General features: G+C 41.9%; 2 protein-coding genes across 10 annotated transcripts in view; one reads left to right on the top strand and one right to left on the bottom strand.

The window, feature by feature from the left end:
* The window catches only part of LOC124805234 (AP-5 complex subunit beta-1-like), a 153,441-nt gene extending 134,415 nt beyond the window's left edge, over positions 1 to 19,026 (bottom strand). For 5 of the 7 annotated variants that reach the window (XR_007017413.1, XR_007017415.1, XR_007017416.1 and 2 more), the window contains exons 1-3: positions 18,731 to 19,026; positions 18,536 to 18,670; positions 18,355 to 18,450 (exon numbers count right to left, since the gene is read on the bottom strand). Coding sequence is in view for 3 of the 7 variants with exons in the window: in XM_047265736.1 (XP_047121692.1) it covers positions 18,355 to 18,450; positions 18,536 to 18,670; positions 18,731 to 18,832 (333 nt within the window). In the remaining 4 variants the exon portion in view is untranslated. The remainder of the gene's footprint in view (positions 1 to 18,354; positions 18,451 to 18,535; positions 18,671 to 18,730) is intronic. The other 2 variants (XM_047265738.1, XM_047265739.1) reach the window with 2 other exon arrangements.
* Positions 19,027 to 19,493: 467 nt separating this feature from the next.
* The window catches only part of LOC124709109 (zinc finger RNA-binding protein), a 41,164-nt gene continuing 35,724 nt past the window's right edge, over positions 19,494 to 24,933 (top strand). For all 3 annotated transcript variants that reach the window (XR_007005388.1, XM_047240760.1, XM_047240759.1), the window contains exon 1: positions 19,494 to 19,617. Coding sequence is in view for 2 of the 3 variants with exons in the window: in XM_047240760.1 (XP_047096716.1) it covers positions 19,568 to 19,617 (50 nt within the window). In the remaining variant the exon portion in view is untranslated. The remainder of the gene's footprint in view (positions 19,618 to 24,933) is intronic.

Here is a 24,933-nt window from a genome sequence, read left to right as displayed (position 1 = left end):
TCTGTTAGCTGGCACCACAGGCATTTTCGCAGTCAGGCCACAAGGTGCATGTCTCCACGCCTACTCCCATATGTCACCAGCAGTCTGCAGTGGGCACAGCAAACAACATTGTCCCACAAAAGCATTGAATCATAAATGGAGGAGCCACTGTTAGTCCTGGAAGCACAGCTGATGACATAACCAAAACTAACCAAGACACAGTATTTAAAATTGGCCCAATTATATCAGTTACAAATTTGTCGATGGGCACACACGCTGTAAATCAAGCATGTTTGTTGACATTATCACACCACTTGTATGTGAAGGATGAAAAGTAAACTGTGCTAGCTTATCGACACGGGTTCAGACGTAAGCATGCTATCGTACAGATGGAATGAAACTGCATCAGTGGGTGCATCTCTCCACTCCACTGCAGACAACATACGGTGAATGTGAAGTAACAGTCAAAGGTCTGTGCTAGCAAATGTTATTAAGCCAGCACTGGGAGCAGATTTCATCAACCACTGAAGAATGGTCATAGACAATAAATGGAAAAGTGCTTCCTTTACTCAAGAGTGATAATAGGCATAAAGTTGAAAATTAACAATCCCTGCCACTCCTCTCAGCATTCTGTAAAGTAATCAAGAGATTAATGAAGAATGAATTCCCAAGTACTTAATTAAATGACCACAGTCTACTGAATAATAATCCTCATGGTTTTCGAACAGGTAGAAGTTAAAGCCTCTTGTGCGACATTGTTATCTGCCACTGAGTTGCAAGAAATTATATATTTACATAAAATCAGTACAAACTGGCTTATTATTGGGCTCCATTTCCTGCTCCTGATTATAGGTTAAAGGCCCAGAAGAATAAGTCTGTTTTTCAGGTAGTGGCAGAATTTCTTGGTGTTATCATGAGCAACAACGAATTTGATGTTGGTTGGTTAGTTTGTGGGATTAAAGGGACGAGACTGCTACGGTCATCGGTCCCTTTTTCCAAATCCTAAAAACACCCACAGAGAATAAAAACGAGTAACAGAATAGAGCACAGACGACACAGAACAAGAGAAACGTAGATAAAGACCAGACAAGACGAACTAAAATCACACAGAGTGTGACAGTGGTTGGCCGACCATAGGAACAAAAAAAAAGGAAAAGCCAACCACAGAGAACACATTAAGAAACTGAGTTTAAAACCGTAGGCCAAAGGCCAGAATCAACACAAAACAATAAAATAAAACACAAACACTCAGATTAAATGATAAAAACCCCTTGCCTGAATAAAACGTAAAACTAAGCCAGCCATAGCAGGGTCATCAGATAAAAGGGCAGGGAGCGTGTCAGGCAGTGCGAACGTCTGCCTGAGCACAGCTAAAAGCGGACAATCCAATAAAATGTGCACCACAGATAAAACCGAACCGCAGCGACACAGAGTTGGGTCCTCACGGCGCAATAACTGGCCGTGTGTCATCCGAGTGTGCCCAATGCAGAGCCGACAAAGAACAACTGAATCTCTGCGAGTGGCTCGCATGGATGACTGCCACACACGTGTCGTCACCTTGAGAGAACGGAGTTTGTATGGCGTGGGCAGATTGCGCCATTCAGTGTCCCAAAGCGAGAGAACTTCGCGGCGGAAGACTGCCCGCCAAATCAGTCTCCGGGAGGCCAATGTCCAGGATGGGTTCACTGGTGGTCTGTTTGGCCAGGCGGTCAACATGTTCATTGCCCGGGATACCGACATGACCGGGGGTCCACACAAAGACTACAGAACGGCCGCAACGGGCAAGAGTATGCAGGGACTCATGGATAGCCATCACCAGACGAGAATGAGGGAAACACTGGTTGAGAGCTCGTAAACTGCTCAGGGAATCGCTACAGATCACAAAGGACTCACCTGAGCAGGAGCGGATATACTCTAGGGCACGAGAGATGGCGACCAGCTCAGCAGTAAAAACGCAGCAGCCAGCTGGCAATGAATGTTGTTCATAGTGGTCCCTTAGAGTCAGAGCATAACCAACACGACTAGCAACCATCGAGCCGTCAGTGTAAACAACGCCAGAGCCCTGATACGTGGCCAGGATGGAATAAAAGCGGCGTCGGAAGGCCTCCGGAGGGACTGAGTCCTTCGGGCCCTGTGCCAACTCGAGCCGAAGGCAAGGGCGAGGCACACACCACGGGGGTGTACGCAGAGGTGCCCAGAAAGGAGGTGGAACAGGGAAAAACCCAAGCCCGGAGAGAAGCTCTTTGATGCATACGGCGATCGGACAACCCGACCGGGGCTGACGTTCTGGCAGATGAACGACTGACCGCGGGAACAGGACACGATAATTTGGATGCCCGGGCAAGCTCAAAACATGGGCAGCATAAGCGGCCAGTAAATGTTGGCGCCTCAATCGCAATGGAGGGACACCAGCCTCCACAAGTAGGCTGTCCACAGGGCTGGTCCGGAAGGCACCATTGGCCAGTCGTATCCCGCTGTGTAGTATTGGGTCCAGCACCTGCAACGCAGATGGGGATGCTGAGCCATAAGCCACGCTCCCATAATCCAGACGGGACTGGATTAACGCCTGGTACAGCCGTAACAGGGTAGATCGGTCGGCGCCCCAGCTGGTGTGGCTCAAGCATCTCAGAGCATTTAGATGCCTCCAACATGCCTGTTTAAGCTGCCGAATATGAGGCAGCCAAGTTAACCGGGCATCAAAAACTACACCCAAAAACCTGTGGGTCTCCACCACGGCAAGAAGTTTGTTGTCAAGAGAAAGCCGCGGCTCAGGATGGACCGTTCGGTGCCGGCAGAAACGCATAATGCGGGTCTTGGCAGCCGAAAACTGAAAACCATGCGCTACAGCCCAAGACTGCGCCTTGCGGATTGCGCCCTGTAGCTGACGCTCAGCAGCTGCAATGCCAATAGAGCTGTAGTAAAGGCAGAAGTCATCAGCATACAGGGAAGCGGAGACAGAATTTCCCACGGCCACAGCGAGCCCATTAATGGCTATTAAAAACAGGCAGACACTTAAAACAGAACCCTGTGGCACACCGTTCTCCTGGACGTGGGAGGAACTATATGAGGCTGCGACTTGCACGTGGAAGGTACGATACGACAGAAAATTGCAGATAAAGATCGGCAGAGGGCCCCAAAGACCCCATCCATGAAGCGTAGAAAGGATGTGATGACGCCATGTCGTATCGTACGCCTTCCACATGTCGAAAAAGACAGCGACCAGGTGCTGACGGCAGGCAAATGCAGTACGGATGGCCGACTCCAGGCTCACCAGATTGTCGGTGGTGGAACGGCCTTTACGGAACCCACCTTGAGACAGAGCCAGAAGGCCCTGAGACTCCAGTACCCAATTCAAGTGCCGGCTCACCATCTGTTCGAGAAGCTTGCAAAGAACGTTGGTGAGGCTAATGGGGTGGTAGCTGTCCACCTCCAAAGGGCTCTTGCCTGGTTTCAAAACGGGGATGACAATGCTTTCCCGCCATTGCGACGGAAACTCACCCTCGACCCAGAGACGGTTGTAAAGGTCGAGGAGGCGTCGCTTGCAGTCCACTGAAAGGTGTTTCAGCATCTGACAGTGGATGCGATCTGGCCCAGGAGCGGTATCAGGGCAAGCGGCAAGGGCACTGTGAAATTCCCACTCACTGAATGGAGCATTGTAGGATTCAGAATGGTGGGTGCAAAAAGAAAGGCTCCGACGTTCCATCCGCTCTTTAATGGAGCGGAAGGCCAGTGGGTAATTGAAAGAAGCGGAACTAAGAGCAAAATGCTCTGCCAAGCTGTTGGCAATTTCGTCAGAGTCTGTACAAACTGCTCCATTCAGTGAGAGCGCAGGGACGCTGACAGGGGTCCGATAGCTGTAGAGGCATTGGATCTTGGCCCAAACCTGCGATGGAGAGACATGGAGGCCAATGGTGGACACATACCGCTCCCAGCACTCCTGCTTGCTTTGGCGGATAAGGCGGCGGGCCCGCGCATGCAGCCGTTTGAAGGTGATGAAGTGTTCAATGCAGGGATGTCGCTTGTGACGCTGGAGCGCCCGCCGGCGATCTTTAATCGCTGCAGCCGGTGGTGACCGATTGAACCACCGCATCAATGTCATCACTAGAGAGAGGCTCAATAGCGGCAGTGGAGGAAAACAAGTCCCAGTCAGCCTTATTCATAGCCCACCTGCAAGGGCGCAGAGAAGACTGACGCTGTGGCAGTGACAGAAAGATCGGAAAGTGGTCACTACCACACAGGTCGTCATGCACTCTCCATTGGACAGACGGTAAGAGGCTAGGGCTGCAGATCGAAAGGCCGATGGCAGAGTACGTGCCATGCGCCACGCTAAAGTGTGTGAAGGAACCATCATTTAAAAGCGAAAGATCGAGCTGTGCTAATAAATGCTCAATGGTGGCGCATCGACCTGTCGCCACTGACCCACCCCACAGAGGGTTATGGGCGTTGAAGTCGCCCAATAACAAGAAAGGTGGCGGCAATTGGGCTATCAGAGCAGCCAGGACATGCTGCGCGACAGTACCATCCGGTGGAAGGTAAAGACTGCAGACAGTAACAGACTGTGGCGTCCACACCTGAACAGCAACAGCCTCTAAAGCTGCTTGTAGAGGTACAGACTCACTGTGAAGAGAGTTAAGGACATATATGGAGACGCCACCAGACACCCTTTCATAAGCTGCCCGGGTCTTATAATAACCTCGATAGCCACGGTGGGCGGGGGTTCGCATTGCTGGAAACCAAGTTTCCTGAAGTGCAATGCAGAAGAAAGGGTGAAGGCTGATAAGTTGTCGGAGCTCAGCTAGATGGTGGAAGAAACCGCTGCAGTTCCACTGGAGGATGGTATTGTCCATGTCTGAGAGAGGCGTGACGGGACTTGGAAGGCAGATTACGCCGCTGGGTCACCTGCTGCCTCCAATTGAGCACCAGTTCTAGCGCTATCCATGGCGTCTGAGGGACCGGCGAGATCAAGGTCCTCAGCGGACGCCAGAATCGCCACCTCGTCCTCAGACGCAGAGCCGGAAGGCTGCGGTGGGGTGGCTGCCACCGCGAGATCCTTGGGCTTAGAGCTCTTCTTCTTGGGTTTCTCGCGCTGCTCCTTGGGTTTAACTGGCTGGGAGGGCTTCACCGATTCAGTCTCCAGGACTGAGGAGGATCGTGAAGCTCTACGACCAGCGGATTGTGGGCACTTGCGCAACTGTCGGTCGTCACCCTTCCTGCTGGTGGAAACCTGGGAAGGGAGGGACCTAAGGGACCCCTTGCAAGCGTAAGAAGCCGATGAAGTTGGACACTTCTCCGGCTTAGAAGCGGGGACGGACGTCCCCGATGGGTGGGAGGATGGTGCTCCTGAGGTAGGTGGTGCAGGAGCAACTGGTTGGGTAGAGCCCCCCACGGGCAAGGGGGCAGGAGTAGTTGTACTGCTCATCGATCTGGCTGGAAGTCTCGAACTGATGGAGTTAGCACAATTGTTGTAGCAGCTGTGTATGAAGACGTCATTCGCACAGGATGTAGTCGGTCATATTTCCTTTTGGCCTCAGTATAGGTCAGCCGGTCCAGGGTCTTATATTCCATGATTTTGCGCTCTTTCTGAAAGACTTTGCAGTCTGGCGAGCAAGGTGAATGATCTCTCCGCAGTTGACACAGATGGGAGGCGGGGCACATGGAGTACTGGGATGTGATGGGCGTCCGCAATCTCAACATGTGAGGCTGGAAGTGCAGCGGGAAGACATATGACCGAACTTCCAGCACTTAAAGCACCGCATCGGTGGAGGGATATAGGGTTTGACGTCACAACGGTACACCATCACCTTGACCTTCTCCGGTAATGTATCACCCTCGAAGGCCAAGATGTAGGCACCGGTAGCAACCTGATTGTCCCTCGGACCCCGATGAACGCGCCGGATGAAATGAACACCTCTAGGCTCTAAGTTGGCGCGCAGCTCGTCATCAGACTGCAAAAGGAGGTCCCTATGGAAAATAACACCCTGGACCATATTTAAACTCTTATGTGGTGTAATGGTAACGTTAACATCCCCCAACTTGTCACAAGCAAGTAACCTGCGTGACTGGGCGGAGGATGCCGTTTGTATCAGTACTGACCCAGAGCGCATTTTGGACATGCCCTCCACCTCCCCAAACTTGCCCTCTAAATGCTCGACAAAGAACTGAGGCTTTGTGGATAGAAAAGACTCCCCATCAGCTCTCGTGCAAACTAAGAATCGAGGCGAATAACTGTTGCCTCCATCCTGAGACTTACGCTCCTCCCACGGCGTGGCCAGAGAGGGGAACGTTTTTGGATCGTACTTCTGAGCATTAAATTGAGCCAAAGAACGCTTAGAGACTGCTGGCGGCTGGCCACCAGTGAGAGATGATGTACCACGCTTCATTGCAGGTCATCCGCCCTGATGCCACCTACTCCAACCAAGGACCCTCCCCACGGGTGCCACCCAGCCGCTGCAATAGCCACCTGGCAGGATGGCCATTGCTGGGAGTCCTGATGCCCCAGGGAGACCGGCATCTACTCCTTGGCATACGTGGGGAGTTAACGGCGCAGGCATCAGTAGAGCGATCCCTGTGTTGTCAGGGGGCTACAATCAACAGGGTACATGGCGGCCCCACCACAACGGACTGGCTACCATGCTGGATGTTAGGTGACATGTGGTCCATGGTCGCCGTCAGTGCAGAAAGTGGCACTGCACAGCGCAAGGTGGAAAGTGCTCGCAGGAATGTATCCATGCCCAAGAGATGGAGAGCGGGCAGGACTGCAATGCAACGACAAAGAAGCTGGCGAAAGGTCTGATCGCTAGATGGACACAATGCACCAAGTAAGGCGCCCTTCCCCAATCGGCTCGCTCTTCGGAAAAATTTTGAGAGATGGAGGTCAAACCCAACAGGGGACCATCACATACGGCCGAAAAGTTTGAGACTCCTTTTAGTCGACTCTTACGACAGGCAGGAATATCGCGGGCCTATTCTTACCCCCAAACCCGCAGGGGGGGGGGGGGAGGGGGAGGGGGGGGGGGAGGGGGGGGGGAATTTGATGGTATTAGTGTAGTGCTGGCACAGTGTGATCGAACTGTCTACACATCAGTGCTTGAAGTTGTCTGAGCATTGTGGAAATTCCAAAAGGAAGTGACATTCAGTGGAAAAGGCTTTTTAGACACTGTCAATGGCAAAGCTATTGAGGATACAAGGTACTTATGAATGATGGAAAATTAGAATTTTTTTATGATTTTATTAAATTCTATAGTCTTTCTTGATTATATTGACATATACATTATAGGGTTTCAAATGAAAAATGACCTATATACACCACATTTTAAAGTTACGGTCATGTACACTGCCACACCCCATTTATTTTTGTTACAGAAACTAGAATTATTTTGAAAAGAACTGTGAACTGTTTCTAGTGATTATACATATGATACATTGTATATGTTGGTAACAGTGCACGTTTCTAGTGTCTGTAAATGATTATCTTTGCTAGTATTTATTTTGTTTCGCTAAAGCAGTTTGTTCATGTGTTACTCAATGTTTGTTGCCCAAGTGCTACGTATATTTATGGAAGCACATATCCTGTAGAGTGCAATAAATATGAACTATACCACGCATCAAGAAATTCAATAAAAGGAAATTCTGTGGTAACCAGTTCACAAACAAAGCAAGCCACACAGTTGAAGGTAATCTATGTATCAGTTCTTCAGGGAAGAAACTCCGAAATGGCACGTCTCCCGGTGATTCAAATTTTTGTGTTAACAACAACACTATTTGTAGTGGATTTGTTGTTGTTGATGTGGGCATTTTATCTTCTTTGATGAAGGAAGTGGCGAAATGTAAACAATGTGATGGTGTAGGCTGTCTGGAAATAACTGAACAACAAAGTAGCAGGAAGGGTTTAGCGTCAAAACTGGTTGTTCTGTGTAGATCCTGCAATAAATCTGCCTCGAAGATGACTTCGAACATTGCGCATAATTCATATGATGTGAATTTGAAGTTAGTGTATGTAATGCGTGCAATAGGAAAAGGAAAAACAGACTGCTCAAACGTTTTGTGGTTTGATGGACCTTCCTCCTCCTCCCAATAGGTTCAGTAAGAAAATAAAAATACTTTTAGGTGCCTTGACAGTTGTGTCTAAAGCATCTATGAAACATGCAGTAGAAGAAACTGTAAATATTAGTGGAACCAGGGACATTGCTGTTGCAGTTGATGGGACATGGCGATGTCGAGGACATTGTTCCTTGAATGGTGTTGTAAGTGTTACTTCTCTGGAGAATGGAAAAGTTGTTGATGTTGAGTTCTTATCTAAGTACTGCCACACCTGCCATGGCAACACTGGAAGGGCATATTGAACATCAGTGTTCTAAAAATTATGATGGATACGGTGGAGGTATGGAGTGTGATGGGGATCTAAAAATATTTCAAAGGCTGGGGTCCATTTATAATGCTAGATATACGCAGTACCTAGGCGATGGGGACTCCAAAGCTTTCAATAAAATTAATGAGTTCAATGTTTATGGTGATGCCTTGGTAACAAAACTGGAGTGTTATGGACATGTGCAAAAGAGGATGGCTGCTAGATTGAAGAAGCTACAAAGATAAATGAAAGTAAAGTTGCTATCTGATGGAAAATCTCTGTCTGGCCGAGGCAGATTGACAGAAACTGAAATAAACCTCCTTCAGAGTTATTATGGACTGGCCATTAGATGAACTGCACCTCAGAATGATGTTACAGCAATGAGAAAAGCTGTATGGGCCACTTACTTTCATAAGTTGTCCACAGATGACCACCCCGTTCACGGACTTTGCTCTAAAGAAGCAGATTCTTGGTGTGGTTACCAAAAAGCAAAAGAAAGTGGTCAAATATATCATAAGCATTCTGTTGTTGAGGATGCTATGATGAAATAAAACCAATTTTTAGAGACCTGAGTGATCCTGATCCCACTTAGTAAATGTCTTGATGGGGGCACTCTGAATACAAATGAAAGTTTCAACCATTGCATATGGGAAAGATTACACAAGAATGTTTTTGTACGACTAAATACATTAAAAGTTGGTGTACTAGATGTAGTGATATGTTTCAATGATGGAGTGATAGGAAGGTTGGAAGTCCTGAGAAATTTAGGCATAAAATGTGGCTCTAATATGGACTATCAAATGCTTGCATGTGACATACAACAGGTGCATGAAGCTGAAAGATTGACTCTTCAAGTTACCAGTGAAGCAATAAGTGCTAAAAGGAATGCCAAGAGGAAGCTTGAAGATGAAGAAATGCTGCAGGATGAAGACTATGCTGCAGGAATGTTTGAGGCGCAGTTTAATTGGACTCACATTTTCATTTGCAATTTCCTGCAAGTTGTATTTTTCAGAATTCAGGTACAAATATTTACTAAAGTTTATAAAGTATTGCTCTAATTTTTTTGTGTAACTTGCAATAGTCCATACTCATGTAGTAGACCTAAGCTTTATTGCATAATCAACTAATTTATAGAAAAAATAACATTTTTATTAGGAAAAAAATTATAAAAATTAAAAAGTAAGATGTGATGTTTTTTATCCTTGTAATATAGAGAATAGGTGGAATTAAATAGGTCTAGTGCCTCAGCCATCATGTCATGCATATCAGGTAAAAACATATAACATTAGATTAAATGGTGCCTCAATTTGAGGAAGCACTTTGCAAAAAAAATGCATCAATTTCTTTGTAATTTTTTTAATAAGCCTAAGCAGATTCAAAAATATTCAAAATACCTCTAATTTGTTTAGAAAGTGTGCTGCATTACCTGATATCAACAAAAAATCTGTAAAACATATACATTATAAAAAGTGCCTGAAAGAAATATGTGTTGATTTTTACATAATACTGAGCCAGAAAAGTACCCTGTATCCTTAAGCCTCTGAAGAAGAAAGAAGCTGCAGAAAAAACATGCGTGGGAAAGAATGCAAAAGCACATGAACTTATTGCTGATGTAGATCACCTACTGTCATATACGATCTCGTCTGGCATGTGGGCTAAACTGAGGACAATGTATGAGAAAGAGTCCACAGTGAGCATTCACCTACTTCAGCAAAAGTTTTCTCACTTCAATTTGGTGATGACTCGATGGTTACAGTTATGTCAAAAATAGAGGATATCAACATTAATTTGAAGCAAGTGGGTGAACCACTTTCAGAGAAAATGATAATAACCAAAGTGTTGACGTCCTTGTCAGAGAGATATAAACATTTCCGTTCAACATGGGAGTCCATCCGCTCTGAGAAGCAAACACTTAATGAGTTAACTTCAAGACTGCTCATTCAGGAAGAGAGAACCTATCAGCTCGATTAACGGAAGGTAGCTTTGGCCAGTGTAAGCAGGCAGCAAAAAATTACCTGTTACACTTGTGGTAAAGAGGGCCATTTTTCAAAGGACTATAAAAATAAAATGAAGAGGGAAACGAGAAGCTACAATTACTGTAAGAAAAGAGGTCATTTGAAATCAGACTGCTGAAGTCCATGGCAGGCAAAAAGTCTCAGGATGTAAATGCCTTTATGTGTATGAGTCAAAGAGCTGACCTAGAAGATTACTGGTTCATGGATAGAGTAGTCAGCATATTTGCAATAAGTGTGAGTTGTTTAAGAAAATGGACAATGTGTGAAGCTCAATGAAAGTAACTGTGGATGTTGATAAACTCGTTGATGTGATTGGGCATGGTACTGTGGAACTGTACACCTGGAACAGCATTAAGTTTATCAGAACAATAGTCAGTGGAGTGCTTTTAATGCCTGAACCACAGTTCAACCTGTTTTCACTAGGAATTGTATTGTACAAAGGTATGTGTGTAGTGTCAAACAGGGAACAATGTGAATTCATGAACAGTAAAAGTGAAGTTCGTGCATTATTGCAACATGTAAATAACATGCATTGTATATTGTTTTCCTTAAACAGTACACAATCAGAACAATATCAATAGTTACTTTGAAGTGTGGAGATAAAATGCACTGCACGGTTGACAGTATGACACTAGTGACTTTTCATAAATCAATATTGATAGCGTGTGTGAATTACTGAACTTTGGTAGGGTAAATTTGTCTAAAAATGTTGAGAACTTGAGTGTTCAGCATAAAAGATTGTGCCATCACAGCATTACGCTTATGAGCGAGTTATTGTTGCATAAAGGGGTGGACTTCGTTAATGACTTTGTCACTTGCAAAGCGTGTTTGGCAGGTAAACAAATCACTTATCCTTCCCCATCAGCTCAAGAGCTAAAGCCTCTCTTGAATTGGTTCATGCCAACGTCTGCGAACCTGTGGAAATATATTTACTTCTTGGAGGAGCGTGATTTTGTTTTGAGGATGACTATTCAGGTTATCACAAAATATTCTTTATAAAACAAAATGATCAGGTTAAAGGTTTGATCAAGAACTTTATTGCAAAAGCTTAGAGAGAAACTGGCCTAAAAATTAAAGTTATAAGGAGTAATAATTGACAATAATTTATGAATACTGATTTAGGTCCATTTTTGAGTGAAAATGACATAACTCATCAAAGAAGAACTGAACACATCACAGCAAAATAAAAGAGCTGAAAGAGAAAGGTGCACTATGGCTGAAGCTTCTTGTTCAACAATTTCAGTAATACCCAAAAATTAATGGGCTGAAGCAGATAACATAGCAGCTTATGTAATAAATAAAACTGGTCCAAATCTTGTGAGAGGTAAAACTCCTTTTGAAGTCTTTCATGTAAGAGGATTACCATTACAAGATTCAAAAATATTTGTTGTTCATGTCTCTAACCTTGTACCCAAAGAAAAGAGATTGAAACAAGACCACAAAAACAAAACAGGTTTATTTATGATTTATGACGATTATGATGATAATGATGTGAAAGCGTAAAAAATATTTAATCTTCTACAAAGAAACTGAGGTGCACTGAGATGTAGTTTTCTTGTTGTCAACAAGCTCTGAAAGGAAGAAGGAAATTGGTGTCTCTGTAACAGACTCTGATACTATCTGTCGTGATGAAGATGTCATAGATAAAATTTCAGAATTGGGGGGGGGGGGGGGGGGGGTGCAGAAAGAAGTAGGAACGGGGATTGAGGTTGTGGAAAAAAAAAAAAAAAGAGAAGTCAGCTTAGAGAAGAACAAGAAATCAGTGAAGAAAGAGAAAACAGAGGAGATTCTTTTGAGGATGCAGAGGAAAAAGTAGATGATGAGAATAAGAGGTCATACAAACTGAGACCCATGAGGAATATTCAGTGCCCAAATAACTTGGAGAATTATGAGTCGGGAGTGTTGACAACAGTGAATGATGACGACGACTCCCAGCACCTACACTGAATCAATGTCTTGTAGTGATGCTAAAAATTGTAAAGATGCCATACCAAGAGAACTGCAAGTCCTAGAAGAAAATGATACATGGGATTACATATGTAAGGCAAACGAATGTAATTTTATTGACACACAGTGGGTTTTTAGGTGAAAAAGAGGTGATAAAGTTATTTTTTATAAAGCTTGTTTTGTAACTTAAAGTTTCCAGCAAAGGAAAATAGGCCGAAGGCATGAACTGAAGTTTATGTTAGGGAGGGCATTGGACTATGGTAATTCATACGGCTGTGTTACCTATACTGATACAATGGTGCAAAGGCTAGCACATCTATCTAGTAAGCAGGACACCCGGATTCAAGTCCCAGTCATGACACAAATTTTAAATCAATTCTTCAGCGCCTATTATTATCGTAAATAAAGATTGACATATTCATAAATGTACAGTCCAGTACCAAATCTTACTTCAGCGAGACTTTTTCTGGTTTTCTGTAATGGGAATAACTTTCCCATCTATCAGCTGGATGTTTGCATTGCTTTTCTTTATGGGAAGATAACTGGAGATTTTTATGCTAAATTACCTATTGGATGTTGCATTATAATGAATGATAAAGTTTGTAAATTTAGAAAGTACTCACTCAAAAATTGAAATGTTAAATTCCACACAATAATAACTAGGTTAGCATTTGTAAGAGGTGATTTTGCGTACTGCTTGTATACAAAGACACAAAACAGGAACAAATCGAACTTACCTGTTTATATTGATAATTTGGTGATAACCTCAGTTTCTCTGGGTGAAAAGGACAATTTAAAGATTTTATTAAGTGATAACTTTAAACTGCAGGCTTAAGGTCTGCTTAGGAACTATTCGAGAATGAATAAACTGTTCAGAATTTACTTGACAAAGTGTGTATCTTGAGAAAGTATTAAAGGTTTTTGAAATGTTTAAACATAATTCTGTTGCAATTCCCATGGGGGAATATTTTGGTCACATTAGGTTAAAAAGAGAAAAATCTGAAAATGAAGACATCGAGAAAAGACACAAAAAATTAAAATGGTCACTGATGCATGCCATATTAGGTTCCAGACCAGATATTTTTGTAGCAATAACTTTTCTAAGCAGGTAGAAATCAGGTGAAAGCCTGGATTTATGGAACACTTTAAAACATGTCTGCATTATATTATTGGAACTCTTAAAACTGAGTCTGTTACATGCTAGGGACGAGAAGTGTGCCAAAACTATAATCGGTTATGTTGACTCTGATTAGGCTGCTGTCGGAGTATAGAGAGAAAGTCCACAGATGGTTATCTTTTTAAAGTTTGGGGTTTTCGACTTTCATGGGCAACCAAGAAACAACCCATAGAGTCTTTAGTCATCAACAGCTTCAGAATTTGTAGCCTCAAGTAGGGCTTGTATTTTATTCTTTCTATAGCTGTTGTACTGTACGAAGATAATATGCCAGCAATAAGCATTTGCAAAAACTGACAGTTCCATCATAAACTTAAGCATACAGATGTCAAAATTTTACTTGTTAGAGGAGAAAGTATCTGCTAAGAAAGTTGTGTTATAGCACATTAGCACAAATGAGCAACCAGCTGATTTTCTAACAAAGCGACTACATAAAACAAAATCTGAAAAGTTTAGTCTTGCTATGATGTATTTAAAACTTGTAATTTTGTTTTTGTAACACTGATAATTAACACTGAGGGAGTGTTTAGCGGCATTATGTTACATTGTTTTAAGGTGGCAACACAGCTTTTTTGGTTTATGTTAATTTCCATTTCTAAGCCTCTGCGGGTGTCACTATCATCTGCCATTGAGTTATGTGCTATTATATATTTAAATAAACTCTGTACAAACAGACAAAGCTTCATTTACTACCCCAATTACAGATTATATCAATGAAATAGAAACTTAGGTAACAATAAAAGTATTGTGGGAGTTAAATTAAATCTTTCTATAGCTTTCGATACAGTTAGTCATGAATTCTTTCAGATAAGATGGAAGCAATAGGGTAAAAAGGAATAGAAAACAAGTGGTTTCCATCATCATTGTAAAATATTATCACAGGTTGTGCAGCTCACATCATCTCATACTAATAGATGCAAGGGAAGTCTATACAAGTGTTCCCAGAGGAGTGTGTTAGGCACCCATCTATTCCATATTTATACAAATGACATACGAATCTCAGAAACTCCAGGCAAGACCATGTTCTCTGCAGATGATACGAATGCAATAGTAAGTGATCTTAAGGTATCTCTCTCCACAACAACTGATCAAGTCCTTATATTTATGGTTGAATGAAAACAGGTTGACTGTTAATGTGACGAAAATAGATTGTATAGAATTTGGAAAGATGAATCGAAACCAAAATCTTCATTTGGTACTGGGTGGAAATGAGTTAGAAAGGGTATGATGCGCAAAACTTTTAGGAATACATGTTGACTAATACAAACTGGAAAGACTATGCAACTAAATTCTCCCAGTGACTCAGTTCTGCATGTTTTGCGCTGGATGCTTCAGATGCTGCTGGAATGGTTTAGATAAGTTACTTACAGTCCCTTGCAGCTCACTGAATAGTTTTCTGGGACAAGATTAATAGCAGATTATGAAATTTACACATAGCTCTGCTAGGGTTCACTGCAAGCCCATATTTCAAAAGTTGTATTTGTGCTGATGAAAAGAGCTAGACCAGTAAGAAATATAAAAATGCCATCATCCCGAATTTATTTTATGGCTACAAGTTTTGGCAATATAATATGTCCTCCATTCTAGACAGTGGCTGAATTTTTCAATGATAAAATACGTGAATGACCTATATGAAAAATAACCAGTCTTTGCACCAGCTTACACAAGCACAATTTTAACACACATCAACAATTAAAACACAACTTACTTGTGTTCTAGCTGTTGATGTGTGCTAAAGCTACAAGGTCTGAAACATCTCCATTGTGTGCAGCTGCCGAACTTGTTGCCCAAGACAATTTTTGGAAAATGTGTTTAAATGTACTTCACAAGATTGGTTGTCCTTACTGCCTGCAAACTAATGGTACACAATTTGTGTATTTTTGTGGTACTGAGTGTAGACTTTCTTTGAATGATACTAAAACTGTCACTTTTAACCTTATGACAGCAAAATAATTTCACATCAGAAATACAGCTCCTATACCCAATCTTCTCCAAAAAATGGTTACACAGTCAACCATTTTCAGAAGGCTTTTCAACCAGCTACTTTGCTGCATAGTAGAGAAGTAGAGCAAGATGAAGTAAAGACTGTGGCTTACCTACCACATGTGGGACCTATTTCTGCCAAGAACAGCAGGAGTTTCAAGAAGCATAACATCAAGTGTTCTTTCCATATACCATGCCAAAATAAGAGGGCTACTTGGGAATCTGAAAGATGACCTTGATTTTCACAAACCAGGGTTTTATGATATTCCAGGCCAAAGTGACATGTCATACAATGCTACAACCAGGACAATAGTCTTCAGATGCAAAGAACATGAGATGCACACCCAGTTGAGATAGGCAACTATGTCAGCCATTGCCGAGCACTATCTGTATCTTAATCATGACACGAACTATTAAAAAAATGATGGTTCTGGCACAGAATGGGAAATGTTATAAAGAGTTGAGAGAGACAAAGGTGGCGAAAAAACTTAATGAATCAGGACACTAAGACCCTGCACTGGAGTTGCTAAAACAGCACTGCAACAGAACTCAAGAAAAAGATCATGGAATGTGGAAAGGGGAACGAACCCCAGAAGCACTGTACTGAGAACAGAATGCCAGACCACAGTCAAGCAAATCTGGACAAAATAGGAGTGCTAGCTAATGGCCAGGTCCACTGGACCGAAAACGGATGTCTCAGGACAATTCTAGGGGGAATGAACCACAGACAAGACACCTAGTACCAACTACAGAAGGGGGAAAGCATTAGATATAAACTCTGGACCAGTTCCACTTGATTAGCAATTTTAGTAGCACCTGATGCAGACAAAGCATCATGTTATCAAAACATTATGCATGGATGACACTGACATCCAGTAGAACACCTGGCACCGCAAAAATGTCAACAGAATGCTTGGAAAGCATGAAGAATTACATCCTATAATTGACTTGAGTTCACCTAGATATGTTAGACATATCCCAATAACTTCATGGTCAGACTCATTAGATAAAATATTTTTGCCCAATCCAATGAACACTCCTCCACTTACGGGTGCCTCATCTGTCTTTTCAATATACCATGCAGACCTCATTTCAAGAGCTTTCTACTTTTGGTTTCAACCAGTTCTCAGTTCTGAAAATAATTTGCAGCAACAACTTTCCTGGAAGGCAATTCATGAACTTTTATTACAAATATTTCAACAATTTACTAATAAAATTTTGACAGTCAAAGTGTCTTTACTTTGTACTTGGTCTGATTTTGCTCTCTACATATTGACAGGTGAGCCCTACAGTTTTCCACCCCACAATGCAGGTCCAGAAATCTGCAGCCAAAACTGTGACAGAACCAAAGAGCCTTTTGGTTGAGACCCCTCTACTTGGTTCCAAACTAAAGTCCCCCCCCCCCCCCCCCCCCCCTCCAAATTGATTCTGGGAATGAAGCTGCAAATTGTGAGCTCTGCTTGCACCCGATGTGTGAAACCAGCATTCTTCACAACTTCCACCAGCTGCCCCTACAGACTGAGAATGGCCTCAGAACCCAAGCAACAGACATCACTGGTGCTGACATGAGCCACCACTTGCAGACTGCACCCTACACGCCCGACAGCTGCGGGCAGGGTTACCTCCATATCCCTGCTGAGCCCCCCCTCCCCCCCACCCGACTTCCCTCTGTTGACAGACATACTGAGTTACTGAATGCACATTGGATTTCAATCTGCCCTGGATGCTATTTCCATAATGGGTTTAATAATGCACCTAAATCTGAGCTCCCAATAACTAGCAAATCCCTCTCCCCTGTGTGCCTCTTTGTTCCCTGCTGAAGGACTGGCCACCTGTCCACTCACTGGGTGAATAAGCAAGGCCAGCCTCCACACTAACTCTTTGGCCCTCAGTGACGTAAAAGGGTTATGACTTGCCATTCACCCAGTCATGAGGACAGATCCTCTGCATTGGGCGCACTGCAAGGTGCCTCTGCAGCATGGTCCACCAGATTCTCTGCCACTATTACTCTCTGAGTAAGCAGTCTAAAGACAGCTCAACACGGAAAAAAGCATCTTCAGCTGCTCACAAAATGTGGCCAGCTCCTCCTCTGCCTGCACATAGTGTGAACACAATCAATCCAACCTCATACTACTAAATTAAGAAGCATTGTCACTTATGACAATAGGTGTACCATGGCAATCAGAAGGAGACTTGCCCACCTTAAACAGGAATTCAGTAACAAAAAAAAGTTTCTGATAAGATGGCTCACAAGTATTAAAAGTCGGTAATACTTCATCAAAACATGTGTCTGAAAAGTTTGTGTAACAAATAAAAATGTAGACGCGGGGAAGGATGCTGAAAATAAGCTAGAGAGAGAAAATTTCTAACAAGGGGGTCCTCAAGCAAATAGATGAAACAAGATAATTGATGACTACCATAGAAAAAATGAAAGCAAAATGTTCATTGGCCCCACTACAAGTCACAAAAAATACTTGTCCACAATATTTGGGGGATGAACAGAAGCGGAAAACTTCAGAAGAATCATTTGGATTCTATGATGAATAGGCTTAAATTCAAACAGCACAGCGACTTAAAACAGTCGGGTGAGGAGAGACTAATATGGCAGCATCAGCAAGGGCCTAGCCTATGGGAGATGATGGTGATAACAAAATCATTATCACAGTGAAAACATTCCTGCATGAATGGACAAACAAAGACTTCATTAGCGTTTCATTTTAAATAATCTACTTGTTTTAAAAATAGAAGTTTTACTTCCAGCTGTTATTCAATGCATATTCCAGTGACTTCAGAGTATCAAATTACAAGAGGGTTTTCGTGGGGTAAAAAGTTTTTTCCGAATCATTGTTAGTTTTTGTTATCATAACATATCATTTAAACAGAGTATGGGTTAGGAAAATTTGACTTACGACTGTTATTGTTTGCACCAGCACAGTTGTCATTGTTGACAAGCATTTTCCTTGTAGCAGAATATCATCATCTTCCACACAAGACTCAAACAAATTCTGAAATAGATTGAAATTATTCCTTTTGTTGCAGCAATGCAGCCAACTGCTATTTGGTTAGAGTACTTGTCCTCCAGTTACTTGCCTTCAGTGTTGCAAAAATTAATTCTGCGTCAGTCACAGAGTTCAACAGAGACGTCTGTTCTTCTATAAACGTGCATATACTTAGTTTGGTAGTCATCACAACATATTTTTCCTCTAAGAGCACCTGAAAATTTGACTATTACAATTGGTGGAAGTGATTTTCATCTTTTACGTACGCTGGAAGAAAAACTTTTACCTTCAGTGCACAGTCAAAAATGTCGTGGAGTTCAAGAGAATTCGAAAATACATCCTTCAAGCCAAGCAGTTTCAATTGGTGCTTATCTTTGGTGGTCAACATTATCAAAACGGAACATGAACTTAGCTATTCGTAAGTGATTTTGCTTTTCATCACTTTCAGCATTTAACGCATAACGTGTTATCCAAGTGATTTCTTTCGATTAACATTTCTCTATAATACGCACATTGTGCTTTACTTTGACAGCACAATACGCCTCTAACCTTCACAGTTCACACCAGTGTTTGTTTACTTACACTGCCTGTCAGATTACAAAACACAGCAAACTGCAAAGATATTTATCTAGATTGTTGGGCTAGATTCCTTCGACGGTAGATTCTCAGTTGAGAATGGAAAACATGGATTGTTGAAAATTAAGATGGCATAGTTTCCTTCCAGATCAAAAATTTGTTTAACTGTATCATAGAGGTTTTAATTAATAAATTTTACCATTTAAAAATTAGATCTGAATATAATATGGACACTAAAAATACTATGTGATTATCCTAAATGTTTTTCTACGTAGCCTAATTTATGTGTAAGGACTTCCTAATTAAATAATAACATTCTAGTTTAACCAGGTTACAAGCCAATAAAAGATTGGTTCAGTTCACAGTAATAATAACAATGTATTGTGAAATTTCTAAACTTCACGTGCCTGGAATTTACAGAACAAATATGTTATCTGTGGAGTTTTAAGCCACGTCCCTGCCTTTCGACCAATCGGAATAGCTCTTGCTATACAACGGGTCTGTAATAGCAGCGATCTTGTTCTTTCTCTTGCGTTGTAGGAGGAGGATGGCTACGAACAATTATTTTGGTTTTACGCACGGCGGGACGCAGTATGGGTGTGTATATATTTGTTTACGTTTTGCATGAGATATTTTTCTCTTATTATTGTTATTAACTTAAGCGATTGTTATCAGGCAAGGTTATTTTTGGTGAATCCTGTTCACCGGCTTATCCGATTATCGTGAATGGCGGCGAGGGGTGTCGGTTTCAAGCATCATGGGATAAATATGTGATGGAAGCTAGTGTTAAATGTTCAGTTGTAATGTAAAGAAAAAGTTGTACGAACTTGCGAGTTAATTACATTATTTCTTATCCTTTTTTAGGAAGTTTACGTTCGCTCGTGAATTGGCGGTCGTGAAGCGACGCCATCTTGGCCTTTGAATTTGTTTAGTTGAATTTTAGGTAACAAATTTGGGTTCTTAACATTGTCATTTCGGCGAATCGGCGCGAAGCTATGCTTATCTGCTAAATTGTTAATATACTCGTATTCCCGCCTATCCTTTGAAGTGATTGTGTTGAATTCATGTACGGCCATTGTCTACGGAAAAAGGCAAGAAGGATCCATGACGTTTCATGTTTGAGGTACAACTTAATCAGGAAGAGTTCGTTGAATAATTAGCCTATTTATGGGAAGTGGTTTGCACGTTGTGTGTTCTTATGTGCTCCTCGAACGATATACCGTTATACTTGATGTCGCGTCCTAGAATGTTTCCTTTACGCGTATCGATTGACTATAGATATTGCCCGGGGAGAGTGCTTTCATCCTACTGGTTGAAATAAGTGATAGAGCAGAGCAGTTTTGGTGTACAGATTGTTCCAACCCGCATGGAACCTCTTAAATATCAATAGATTTCAGTATAAATTGACAAAGATCAGCTGTACTGTTTGTATTTGGATCATATCCTAAAATTACCAACAATTAAATCCATGTAACTGGTAATCTGAAATTAGTGTTTACTTGTCAGTGCATTAATCCTGGTAGTAGTGGAAATACATTGTTTGTATCCATTCTCGCGTATTGTATTAATTTGAAAGGTGCCATTGTAGAGTAATAACATATCGGATATTTTATTAAAGCATAGTGAATAATAAAAATTTAAAGGGTAGTTAATTTATGTCTTGGTTTAAAATCAGTTTATTCGCTGTTTCCACACTGTTTATCTGAATTCGTTACAATTTATAATTTTACTAGAAGCGTTACATATATTGCAACACCCATTTTACAATCAACTATGATATAATAAGCTGATTAAAAGTTTGAGCTCTGTTTAGTTCAACCCAAAAATTAGCCACTGTACTGCAGTGACAAGCTTTCCCAATCACCACTACTCGGGGCATAGACATACAGCGTGTTCTCGGTAACATGGTGATTTTACAGGCACTGTCAGAAGTGGAGCACCATTTGTCTTGGAGTACTGCCAACATTAAGCAGTCTCTAGATGCAAAATATTAATGTATGTTTTGTTAAGGGTGTTGGTGCCTGCACTGTACAAAGCAGCTGATAATTTCTTCCTGTCACCACTCATCAACCCTTAGCGGGCTTAATGTGGGGGCCTCCTACCATTACTGAAAGTCATCTCGTGAATCGTCAACTTATCATGGTCAAGCCGTACATACGTGTAACTTTTGTGCCAATTTGCTATGTCTTAGTTATGTCAAGGAAACTAGCTGTACACCGGTTCATAGCATCTAGTATCGGCTCAAAGCAACTCAGATTGCCCTCTATTAAACAGTTATCATATTGTTAATAGCCTCATTATTATGTAACTCTTCCGCCAACTGTGACATTGCTTGTGCTCAAATCAGTACTAACTAAAGCATTACGTGTATTTCATACTTGTTTCATGATGGCCGGACTCCACTTTGTACCAAGAGGTGATTTGCGAATTTAATTTCAGTCACTTCTGTTATTGGCATTATCACAGAAACGATTAACACTAGTGAATGCAGGTGGTGTGAATATTGTACAGTGTCTGTTCTATAGCATATTCTGAAATGCCTAGTTTATTGGGCACAAGATGTGATAAACTTCATGTGTTCTTGCCAGTGTTGCTCTACAGTGCACACAGTCATTTTGTCATTAGCTCACAGAAAGGCAAAAATGTAAGGTTCTTTGTGTGTAGTGTCTGGAATAACCTGCGAATCACGCAGTGATTGTAGTCTTTTGGAAGACTTTGTAGGTGGCTGCAGTCTTGTGACAAGATTTTTGATATCTTTAGCGCTTTTGCTCAGTGCAGCAGCGTCTTCAGGACATTATGCTTTCTGTGTCAGCAACCAGTAGCAGAGAGCATGCAGATAAGTTGGTGTATGTGTTTTGTTACACTCTGAGGAGGTACTCAGTTTTTCACGAGAGAGAGATCAAGGAATGGCAAGGCATGGTTTGTCACCATTGTGAACATTGTGTTTGCAAAAACTATTCAGGTGTTTGAGAGCTCTTAAGTTCATTTGAGCAGTTGCCAGACAGTGCCAGACAACAGGCTGTACTGCTCATGCTCAACTGTGATGACATAGACAGCCTGTGCTTTGTGCTTGCTCTGCTCATAATGCTTTTTGTTGCATTTCTGTGTGGAATTTTGTGCATGGTGGGGCATAACATGCTAATGCACAGTACTGCAGCATCAATTCTATGCAAATAAGGAAGCAGTTTTTTGCGTATTATTCATTTCAAAGCTAGACTCCACAGCTCAAAGTACCATAACATTTTGCTATGTAGTGAAACTATTTCAAAATGTGTGAAAAATTAACAAGGTTGTCTGTGAGGCAAAGAAACTGTACAACTGACAGTTTATATTCTACCCTAGGAATAAAAATAAATCCATGTTGGGAGTTAAAATGATAAAACACGGTATGCTGCCTGTCTACAATTTGCCATAGAATGGCATTCTAGAAATTTAAGATGTAAACAGAAATAAAGAAATAACTTCAGAACTAGAGGAAGTACTAGACAAGTGGCTTGTGATAAAAAAAAACACGATTTCACAGAAGGCAGATTTGTAAAATTCTGCTACAGCTGTCAATATATTTGAAACAAAATTTTTAGTTCAAAACTACTGACCAAATTTGCCTGCTTAGCCACTTCAAGTCAATGTTTACATATGTTTGTACGTATATAGCATTAAGACATCCTACCGTGCCATTAAAGGAACAGGGCATCAGCGACTACTCCGGCAGTGTCGGAATTTCGTGAACCATACTATAATGCTTCATTACGCTGTAACTGCACATTTCTACATTCACAGCTTGTGGTCTCGGGGTTGTGTTCTCGCTTCCTGAGCACGGGGGCCCAGGTTCGATTCCCGGCGGGGTCAGGGATTTTCACCTGCCTCGAGATGACTGGGTGTTGTGTAATCATTCATCCCCTTTATGGATGGAGGAAGGAAACGGCAAACCACCTCCACTAGGACCTTGCCTAGTAGGACGGTGCGTATCTCCGGCATAGTTCCCCTACACTCTTGTCAAGGAGTATGGGACTTCATCATCATCATGTCCAGATGTACTCTGAAGTACCTGATATTCAGCTTTTCTATGTGATTTTCGTGATATCGATTTTCTTGGAGGGCCAGTGCTGTATTCTCATGTTTGGTTCTTTATTATGGTATTGTCATTTGTCCAGAAAATGAAAATTTGCACTTGAAATTGAATGAAATTGAAAGTAGACAATAGTGTGGAATGAAACACTTGGTTTCAAATAAACTGCCTCAGTGGAAAAAATTAATAGAAGAAAATTTCTGTACAAAACTGACAGAAATAGCTTCATTAAGACTTTAATGGTTGGTTGATAATAATGTGTAAATAATATAAAATTGGAAAATTGAAACTATTAACTTATTTTGGTCGTTCATGGTAATGAGAATGTATATTAATTCACTTGATGGTTCCTGGCCACAGAAATGTTTTGTTTTCATTTGACGTGGGAGCTATAAACAGAGACCAACATAATCACGAAACGTGTACACGGGTCACGTGGAGGACGACTCCCCCCCCCCCCCACTATAACTCTGCTTGCTCTGCGCATGCGAGAATCTGGCAGCTTGGGCGCGCCAGAAAAATTTTTCTGGGTAGCATCTGGCTACTTGCTGCTACTGCTTATACGGCAAACACACACTTCAAGTAGCCAGAAACGGGTGAAGGCACTACTCACACACAAATTCAACCCTGTGCATGCACATGAGCCCACTGGCAACTGCTCAAATGAACCTCTTCTTTCCATCTAGTAGATAAATGGGATCACGTAAGCAATGTTGTTCAAAGTACTTAGGCTTTCTTGCTAGAGCCACCATTGGTTCTATAAAAAATGACTAATCCTAGGCCGCAGATACTAAACTTGATGTTTGTTTCCAATTGGCTGTGTGACATCAAATGAGGAACGACATTCATGAGGTTCTAAGAGGCAGGTGTGAACCAATTCCAGCATGGTAATCGCTGCCCATCGTGATGTCAAAGCTCACATGTTGCCAGCTTTGTTCGGTGTGAAAGTAAACAATGAGAATTGTGTATTGTTTATACAGTGTATTTGTTTTGGACTGTGAAAAACTGAATTTGCCTAGTGACATTCCTTTGTTCAAGGTGTGCCGCTAGCCAGCGAGGCTTTGAAGTTACTACAGAGAACTTATGAGTTTTACGAACAGGAGAAAGAATATACAAGTATTCATGGACGGCCATCAGTTACTACCAATAACAGTGTAACACACATAAAAAACCTTTGGAATTAGCGCTGGAACGATAGTAAGAAAGACAGTGTTGGTTCAAAAGTTTATAGATGGTGTTAGCCATAATTATTATGACCCATGTCGATCAGATAATGTATTTTTAGTGACAAAAGTGAACTTGTCAGGGATGGGAAAAGTCACTAATAAGCGTGCTGAAAAGTAGAGAGATCTGTTACAAAGTGCTAGACAAATGCAAAGTCCCGTGAGAAAAGGTGCATATTGTTATGGCTCGAAGCGTATTCCTGCACAAAGTTGTGGTCAAGGGCATCTGTGTTTGTGGTGATAACCATGAAGACTGTTCTGATGCTGATTCTGACTACAGTGAGCTGGATGGAATTGTGCCATTGTTGCCATAAAATAGTGTGAAAGGCAACGAATATGGTTTATTTCTTGTATCATTGTCATTATAAAACAGGGTGAGGAGCTACAATCTCAGTTGTTTATTTGCTGTCATTGTGGTAGCTAGTTAAAAGCGAATTGTTATATATAGTGTTAGTGCTCGATGGCTTACATTTACAACAGGGTGTCTACGACCTGACAGATCCGGGAAAAACCCCAGAATTTATTTGAATTCCTTCTCGGTTAAATTTTTGTAATTTTAACTGGTAAGAACCAATACTCTAACAAAGGATATTACTGTATCCTACTATTGCAGAATAATAC

The sequence above is a fragment of the Schistocerca piceifrons genome, chromosome 7 (genome assembly GCF_021461385.2).
Source record: "Schistocerca piceifrons isolate TAMUIC-IGC-003096 chromosome 7, iqSchPice1.1, whole genome shotgun sequence".
Lineage (NCBI taxonomy): Eukaryota > Metazoa > Arthropoda > Insecta > Orthoptera > Acrididae > Schistocerca > Schistocerca piceifrons.
Note: the sequence above shows the minus strand (reverse complement) of the source record. Positions and strands in the feature narration are given on the sequence as shown.